Raw genomic sequence first — 9,872 nt, 5'->3', positions numbered from 1 at the left:
CTCTTCCTACTCCTGCTGGAGCAGATGAGAGGTGCCATCTTTGCAACCCACCTGTTCTTCCACAATTCACTCAACTGCAAAGGCCTATCCAACTTCCCACATATATGCAGCTGGTCATCTGCATACCTCTAGACACATCCTAGCTCTCATCAGCGGAATTCTTGGGTTCAAAAACATGTGTAAACGAAGATGAAGTTCTTTAATGAAGCTTGATCCCATTGAGTCGCTGCAACTTTTCTATTTCAGGATTCAGATGGAGTATATTTTAGTCATGATAATTTTAGCCTGTGGTTTAGCATGATAAAAAATAAAATTTTATTTCTGATGAAGCACATATGCTTTCTGTGTTCTTTCTTGATAGTCACAACCTCATTTACAGAATAACTTATAGTGTTCAGAAAGAGAAGAGTCAAGGGAAAATGTTTCTAAGGGATATATTTTGAACCACCCCCCTCAGAGCATTTGAGGTGCAGCATCTATAATTGTCAAAAGAATTCAAATAGCTCAGACAATTTTGCTGATGGGCTCTCATGTTTAAAGACACAGACTTTTGTGATGATGGGACAGAAAATTTGAGGCAGATCTTAGATTGTGATTATGACTCATGAGTGATCCATACACAGGAGAAAAAGAAGAAAACCCAGGTTGTATCCCCCTTACTTCCCAACATAGAAAACTATGCAATGATCGGGTTAGCTAAGAGTATCCAGGAACACTCTCACCACTGAATTCCTTTGTATTCACTGGATCAGCCACTCTCTCATTCCCCGAAAGCAGTACCACCATGGCAGTAAGGTTTCCAATGTGGCTGATGATGAAAAGGCCAAATACAGCCTTGTTTAGAATCTGACATATGGTGTCCTTAAAACAGTGTCACTGTGGTTGATGTGATGTATTACATTAACCCTTGTGCCATGGCTTTATTACCCCTAGATACTTGTTAGGACAGTTAGGAAGACTAAGTAATATTTGTTTGTTTTGCTTTGCCTTGCTTTATTTATTGCTTTTGTTTCCTTGAATAAAGCCTTCTACCACAGAAGTCATTATGAAGAAAGGACAGACAAATTACAAAACAAGGGCTAAAAATAGTGCTATAAACTTGAGTCCCCAGAATTGAACCTAAATGGGTCTTTTGAATGTGCTGCCTGTACACTTAGCTATATGTACTGATTGATGAGAGAGGGCAAACACGGGAGCTTAGTGAGGAGAGGGACTGGACTTGTTTTGCTTAAGATTGGGTTCTGATCCAACATTTGGCACATAGAACAGAATGATATTGAAAATAATAAACTCTAAATGGGGGAGGAAAGAAGACATCATCTTCCCAGCCTCGCTCCCCTCAGTTTTGATATATGCACTCATATAACACTGAGATGCTTCATGACGTCTCTCTCCACAGGAAGTCATGTGTACAGGATGTTCTGTATCTAGGAAATTCCAGGGACTGTTTGATAGAGGTCCACCTGTAGTATGAGTACAATGGAGTTTTCTCATTATTAGATTGTCTGCCATCAGACCTTGGGATTACAAATCCCATTTTTCTTTCCTTTTCTTTCTTCCTCCTTTCTTTTCTTTTCTTTTCCTTTCCTTTTCTTTCCTTTCCTTTCTTTTTTTTTTTTTTTTTTGTTTGTTTGTTTGTTTTGAGATAGGGTTTCTCAGTGTAGGGTTGGCTGTCCTGGAACTCACTCTGTAGACCAGGCTGGCTTGGAACTCACAGAGATCTGTCTCTGCCTCCCGAGTGCTGGGGTTAAAGGTAAGTGTGTTCCAGAAACATTTTTTTTTAATCTTACTGAATTCTCTCAGGTAAATAACGTCTTGGTTTCTTCAAAACATGTTATTGTTATTGGTGCTTGTTTGTCTCCATGGTAACCCTACACCCTGGTCAGTTATAGTGACTGCTATAGTGCTGGGTAACCCTTATAAAGAACTATGGAAGCCACATGACCAAGGAAGAGGAGTGAACCAGAGCCTTCAACCACAGATGTAAAATAGACATCATTGTAGAGAAACGGCAGACTCAAGAGCTATAAAATAGTGATGCTGTTTTTCTCTACAAGGCCAGATAGATAGCTTCAAGCCATTGAAGAATCACGGTTGATTGTGTTTCTGGGAATGAACTTCGTGAAGCCTAACACACAGGGAGGTATTGGTGACACTAGATATAGACAAGATGGGACTGAGGTCCACTACCTAGTGTTGTTACACTAGGAGAGGGAACCCTTCCTGGATGGGCTCAGGTTCTTTGACTTCCTCACCTTTCAGGTGACTTTGTTCATTGTGTCTAATGACTATGTAATTATGCTCAGTTTGTTTGGAGACATATTTGGGGATTTTCAGAATTCCTAAATTATATGTGACTCAATTCTTCCAGTTCCTGGGGATATTTGGTAAGAGACAAAATGCGTGCAGATGACCCCGAAAATGTCACATATAACAGTTGTAAAAGTAAATTCACCATTAAAACTCCTAGAAACAAATATTCTGTAAGATCTGGTCATGCGGTCCTCATCATTCACTCTGCAGCTCATTGGACTTATAGACAATATTGTGACGCTTATCTGGGGTCTGAGCATTGGCTGCAGCACCTCCTAAGACACAACATTAATCAAATCACTTACTTATATTGAAGGATATAGTAACCCCTACCTTGTAGGAATTATAAAGAATAAATTAGTACATTTATTTAATTAAGGATGATTTTCAAAACAGTTGCAATTCAGTGTTAGTAAAGATAGAAAACAATACAATTCCCTTTGACATATGAAAGTTAAGACACTGAAAATCAGGGAATGCGTAGCTAAGGCAAAAGCCCCTGGAGATGCAGACCTTCTAAGATGTGTTCCTGGAACTCCCAAAGGAGATGGGAAATTCCTTTCTTATTGCTGCTTTTTGAGGTTCTCTTACAGCATTCTTGCCTTGCTTTGTCATGAACAGTGGAGAAGGAACTGCATAAGGATTTGCTGAATTCACTCCCACTGTTAGCACATAACCCCAAGGGCATGGCAGCTCTTTGCTACCTTCAAAACACCACCTGGCAAAAGCATCAACAAACTATGAAGATAATTAGTGACTTTGAAGTTCGGGCTATTAAGTTCATATTTCAACCATAAATAGCAAAATATAATGAGTTGCCATTAAAGAAGGAACACAAATAATCTCTTACAAGGGCCTGAGCACCTAAAACACATCAAGAAAACTTACTAGCCCACAAATGCCATTTCCGAAGGAATAAACCAAAACAAGGAAATGGCTGTCTGCCCTGAGGATCATCAGCACTGGCCAGGTATATAAAGGGAGCCAAACCCAGAGGGGACATCACACCCGAGAACACACAACTGCTCTCTACTCCTCAGCCCCACTCCAGCCCAGATAACACCATGACCGGCTCCTGCTGTGGATCCTTCTCCTCCCAGAGCTGTGGAGGCTGCTGCCAGCCCTGCTGCTGCAGAGACCCCTGCTGCTGCCGCCCAGTGTCCTGCCAGACCACAGTGTGCCGCCCTGTGACCTGTGTGCCACACTGCACTAGGCCCATCTGTGAGCCCTGCCGCCGCCCCATCTGCTGTGACCCCTGCAGCCTGCAGCAGGGCTGCTGTCGCCCCATCACCTGCTGCCCCACCTCCTGCACAGCTGTGGTCTGCAGACCCTGCTGCTGGGCCTCCACCTGCTGCCAGCCCATCTCTGTGCAGGCTCCCTGCTGCAGGCCCCCCTGCTGCCAGCCTGCTCCCTGCCGCACCACCTGCAGGACCTCCCCCTGCAACACCTGCTGCTGAGCCAATTAACCTTAACACTAAGGGTCCCTGGGAGATGGCCAGGTTCGTGCTGCTGCCACTCAGGACATTAAAAAAAGTTGTTTTTTCTTGACAATATGTTCTTCTAATTAATTCAACTCATACATGAAAGATACCTTTGGGGACCCTCTTCTGATGAAGAACACTGCATCCTCTTAGGACTGTGATCTAATCCTTACATCATTCTGTCTGTTTTCTAATAAACTCAACATTCTCAGCATAGAAATTATGGGCGTTGTGATCATTTCCTTTGGTCTATTGCCTCAGTTACCAGAGACTATTTTTTTTCAGTACAAGATACAGGATAATCTTAAATTGTTCTGAAAAACAACTAAAGTCTGAGTTGTTCTCTTGGAACCATTGTAAGTGGCATCTGGGGCAAGTCGGCTGATGAGAATGGTGGCAGTTAGTCACCCGAATTCTACTCTTACCAGTCAACTAAGACCCTCCTTGCAGTGATCAGTCTGTTAGGAAGCTGTGTCCAGGCGACATCTGCATGCCCAGGCTGATGTCTTGTCTCTTGTCTCTTGAGTGGACATCTATTGAGATAGCATGAAAGTTTGCAAAGCAGAGGTAGGAGAAAGACTAGGCTACATCTGGAAAAAAACATCCATTCTCTGCTTTAAAGACAAAAATATGGCAAATGGATGTGAAATAAGTTGAGTATTTATAGGTATAAAATGTAATTGCAATTAGAGATGTCAATAAATTACCCACCCCAGAGACTCGACATTCCCCGAACTTCAACCTTGAAGTCAACACTATCCTCAGTATGGTAGAAGACTGTTCTTCCTGCCAAAGTCACTAAGTTTTGTTGTTGTTGTTGTTCTGTTTTGTTTTTGTCACTGATGCTTTCACTAAGCAATCTCCTATGCATGTCTATGTGACATTTATAATGTTAGCAGCACCAGCTCTTATGGATATTAAGTCTGTAGCTGCCTGCCAAGTCTGCTTACCATTGTGCTCAGAAATTGCATGTTATTGATCTTTTTTTTCCCATGCAAATCAAACCCTGTTAATTTGGCATGTCTTTACTGTACAGCTACTACAAAAAGGCACTGAGTTCACCACACTGAAGGGCATACAAAGGAAGAAACAAGAGCCCTTCTTGAAAGAGTATATATAATGCATAGGGGTATGACATGTAAATAATTAAACCGTCAAACTACATACTACTAGTGCATAAAGAATTAACAAAATCAGCTGAGCAGGGAGGTTCAGGCTTATAGTCCCAGAACTTGGGAGGTTAAGTCAGGAAGATCACCACAGCTTTGAGGATAGCCTGGGCTATATAGTGAAATTCTATGGGGCATGAGGAAGAAAGGGAGGGAGAGAAAGAGAAACCAGGCATGGTAGTACATACTGTAGTTCTGGCACTATGGAAATGAAAGCAGGAGGATTGGGGATTTAAACCCAAGGCTAGCCACAGAGTTTGAGGTCTGCCTGGGCTATATGAGACCCTGAGATGCTGTCATTCTTCCACCTCTGCTCAGAGAGACAAAACTGTGTGAGTGTGTGTGTGTGTGTGTGTGAGAGAGAGAGAGAGAGAGAGACAGACAGACAGACAGACAGACAGACAAACAGAGACAGACAGAGAGATGGAGACAGAGAGTCAGAGAGAGTGGTGACAGAAATTATTTAAATGGATGAAGATAATAAACCTACTACAAATGCATTTTGTGAGAAAAAATTCTGAAAATAATCTATACTTGTTTATGCCTAAGTTATACTATTATACAAAAATCTACTCATGGTCGATAATAACACTCAGTTTTTCCTTTAGGTTTTCTTAATTATATAATTTTTAAGTAAGCACATGTTTTTACTATTAATAAAATACAGTATATAAAATTTATTATTGGGGTAAAGGAGATAGAGAATAGAATCTATATGTAGTGAAATCTAGCAGGAACTATTTAAATGGGAAAGGGAAGGTAGTAAAGCAAATAAGTATATAACAAAATATAATGATATATATGAATATGTCACAATGAGACCCACTTCTGTGTGTGCTAACCAAAAAACAAACTAAAAATATTAAGTTTTTGAGAAACTATTACTATTCTGGAGAAAAGACTTAAGTCCCTTTTCCCAATACATTCTGATTTCAAAACATACCTTTCAGTCAAAGTCTAATTGAACCTAAACAGTTTTGTACTGCTAAAGAAGCCTCTTGTTTGACAGGCAGGTGAAACACTAGATATGGTGGGATTCTCTAATATTTTAAAAATGTAACCAAATTATAAAACATTGAATTTGTCTTTTAACAGTTGAAGATCATCAGCTCAATTGTATAAACAATCTGCATCAATATGTTCCAAATTAAATATTTTAAGTTGTTAGCGATTCATGCTATATATACAATTGTTCTTAGCCATTTGCATGAGCAATCGGAATTTGAGAACACAGGAAATTATTTCCAACACAAAATGTTTTCACGAAGCTGATGTTGAACAGTAGTGTTAAATGGGATCTTATAATGCTCTACACAAAGAAGAAAGAATTATTGCCCATCACCAGTAGGAAGCTTTCTAAATTCTTTATAAACATTTTTTAAAGGCTTTGTCCTAGGACCCCATCCCAGAATATTCATCGTGCTTCATGTGCATCCTGTGGCAGCTGAGCAGAGAACTGGCCTGACTTTGTTCTTCTAAGTTCAAATTTTAAAGTCTATTACACACCAAAGTAATATGAGCTGTGCGTGTGTATGCATGTTCATGTGGGGCATGAACATGTGCGTGCACATGTACATGTGTGCCCATGCACTTGCAGGCCAGAGATCAACCTTTGGTGTCACTTCTTAAGTGCCAGCCACTACTGGTTAAGGTAGGCTACCTGGCCAAGTAGCCCAGGGATCTGCCTGTCTCTTCCTCCCCCGACATAGGATAATGATCATATGCCACCACACCTTAAAAAATACAAAAAACAAAACAAAAGAAAAAAACAACATGAATTCTGAGAATTTAACTGAGGTTCTTATGTTTACAAAACAAAGCACTTTACCCATTGAGCCATCTCCCTTCCCAATAAAATAACCTTTTAAAATGCATTGTTTTAGATAGGGTCTCACTACACACTTTAGACTCGCCTCAAACTAGAAATGCTCTTACTTTAGCATCCTGAGTAATGGGATTACAAACCAGCAAAACCAGCTAAAATACATTCATTCATCTAACAAAAAGAACACACTTGAGTGTCTGACTCTGCTTTTAGTTCCTGGACAAGTATGAGCTCATTTAATTCCCATGACAATCCAGATATGCACAATTATATGACCCAAGGACACAAAGCCAGTGGGTGGCAGAGGCTCACATGAGTGTTGAATGTTACAGGATAAGTGGATTCAGAAAACAGCATCTGCCTTGCTGCCAATGCCAGAGAAATCAGTTGAGCCTTCAAAGCCCTGTGTCATGGATAATGGGAACAAGAACCATACGTCCTCTGCCTGAAGATGAGGAAGGGCTAAGGAGTCAGGATAAGTATACTACAGTAAACAAACACCTGAAGAGTTTACTGAGCTATTCTCAGACTCTATCCTTGTGGATCTTTATACAAGAGTCAGAAAATAATCCCTATGGGACAACTGATGAGGAGTATACTTAGCAGAGAAATTCATCTTATTCAGTGTCGTTGGGAGGGAGTTCATTGCAAAAGGAAAAAACAAATTAACCATGGGATTCCACAGCAATATGAAATCTGATTATTGATGTACTCCAAATATACAGCTGTTTATTTGGTTTTAAAAAGGAGATGGAGATGAAGGAAGAGGAGAAGAAGAAAAAGGAGGAGAAGCCATAGCATGTCTATAAACAAAAGACAACCTGAAGCACATGAAGCATCATCATCCATGAGACACGACTACATGTCTCCTTTCTCTGTCTCCCTAGTTGTGGTAGAATATTCAGTTAATCCACTTACATTTTCCTATTGAGGTAGTGTCTCATGTAGCCCATGCTGACTTTGAACTTGCTACCTAGCCGAAGATTACTTTGTACTCCAGATCCTCTTGTCTCCACTCCCCTTGTACTGGGATATAGCTGTGTACTATTATGGCCAGTATACATGGTCCTGGAGATCAAATCCAGGGCTTTGTGAGTACTACAGTAGTAAAAATAGGTTTTCATTACCCCTGAAGCGGCTTTAGATTCTGGAGCCTGGGGCACACTTGTGTGTGGAGGTGGTGGGGGAGTGAATACACCCAGTGTGTTTTGAGCAGAACTATGGTATTACAAATGTGGGCAACCTTCCTGTGTGCCTTCCCTAGAAGATGTATTAGACAATACCTTTACAGTGTAGAGTAAGGAAACCTCTGTCATTTCACTTGATAATAGCCATAGGATATCAAGAAAAGGGGAGAGGAACCTCCTCTCGCCATCTGATCAGAGAAGATCATTCCGTGAGTAAAATGCCTGCCACACAAGTATTAATGTCTGAGTTTGGACCTCCAGGACGGATGTAAAAGCTGTGCACCTGTAGCCCCAGCCTTGTGGGCAAGTAGAGACAGGTGGAAGCCTAGAGTTTGTTGGCCAGACAATCTGGCTGAATTAGTGATCTTCAAGTTCAGGTAAGAGATTGTGTCTCAAAAAGTAAGTTGAAACACAAAAGGAACGCATGAACATAGACATTTGGCTCATACATACACCAACACAAACATGCAAAAGCCACATTTCCAGTTAGGCATGTTGGTATACATTTGTAATCCCAACACTTGGGCAGCTGGGGCAGGAGGATCATGAGTTCAAGGCCAGCCTAGGCTACATAATGAGTCCCTAACTCAAACAAACAAAATCTGAGTTTAGAGATAAAAATTAGTTCCCAGAAACATCAGAGTTGAACACATCTTGAACTGGAGAAAAGAAAGATGCACAGTGACCTCAGGTGCTTTCTTTTAATATGTTTACAACATATTAATGCAATAATAATATTTACAAAAATAAACTTTGGAGGACTTCAAAGGTAGCTCAACATTTAAGAGCACTTACTATGAGTAGAAGATCCAGGTTCGATTCCCAGCACCCATGTGGTGACTCACAGCTATCTGTAACTCCAGTTCCAGGTCACCCAATGACCTCTTATGACCTGAGTGGATGAGGTATGTATATGATACATATATACGATATAGACAAAACACTCATGCATAGAAAATGAAATCAAACACATCTAAAAATACCATTTGATTTTCCTGTGTGTGAGCTCCTGCTCTAGCAAAAGGATTTATAGTATCTTATACCTAATGGTAAGTAAATGCATTCCTAATGAATCTCTTAAAACAATATGCCTAGTGACTATTGCGGTAAATAAGGATCAGGATAAACAAATAGGCCGAATAGATGTTTATTCAGGGAGAAATAACTTACAACCTAGACAGATGAACACCAGGAAATTCAACCCGATCCTCTCCTGTCCAAGTCACGCCAGAAAGAGAGGGCCTTTCCTGGCCCCCTCCGACCTCCTTCCACAGGTCACTTCCGCCCATGGCTCCACCCACAATGGGCGTGGTCAGTGCCACAGAAGGACTATCTCACTACATAGTGACTGATTTACAGACAGGTATGTCTGTCTTAGAATCCAGTCGATGGTCTGTGTACCTCACTATACTTGATTATGTTAAAAACTGAGTTCTTCCATGGCCATTTGCTCCATGATTATCTTAATGCTATTGATTGAAATGAGCCTGAGCCCAAGAGATGATAGGAGAAACCTGAGGCGATTAGTTCACAGGTAAAGTTGCAGTCCAATAAGAAAGTCCTGGTATCCCATCACACAATGGGTGACACTAGTTAACAATATTGTATAATCAAAACTAGAAGACAGACTTAGGAATGTTTTTGGAATGGCAAATGTCTGAGAGGATGATAGCGACTTGCCTCCTGAACTGATCAATGCTTGCTGGGTGAGCGTACCACAACATCACACTCTACTCCATAAACATGAAAATTTTCTGTCAAATACCACTCCGTCGTCTCATGGCTGTGATTTTCAAGTTTTCACAATGAACACTGAGTGTAAGGTGTTCATATTTAGAGATGTAATAAGAATCATTTAATGGGATCATGACTCAACCATTAGTCAAACAGAAGTTGA

At 40.7% G+C, this 9,872-nt stretch overlaps 1 protein-coding gene across 1 annotated transcript; it reads left to right on the top strand.

The window, feature by feature from the left end:
- The first annotated feature begins 3,354 nt into the window (after window positions 1-3,354).
- Window positions 3,355-4,014, top strand: LOC127215922 (keratin-associated protein 2-1). Its single transcript, XM_051176409.1, has one exon. It carries the CDS (start codon window positions 3,378-3,380, stop codon window positions 3,768-3,770), a length of 393 nt encoding a protein of 130 aa, XP_051032366.1. The 5' UTR covers window positions 3,355-3,377; the 3' UTR covers window positions 3,771-4,014.
- The last annotated feature ends 5,858 nt before the right edge of the window (window positions 4,015-9,872 follow it).

The sequence above is a fragment of the Phodopus roborovskii genome, unplaced genomic scaffold, assembly GCF_943737965.1.
Source record: "Phodopus roborovskii unplaced genomic scaffold, PHOROB, whole genome shotgun sequence".
NCBI classification, from domain to species: domain Eukaryota; kingdom Metazoa; phylum Chordata; class Mammalia; order Rodentia; family Cricetidae; genus Phodopus; species Phodopus roborovskii.
Note: the sequence above shows the minus strand (reverse complement) of the source record. Positions and strands in the feature narration are given on the sequence as shown.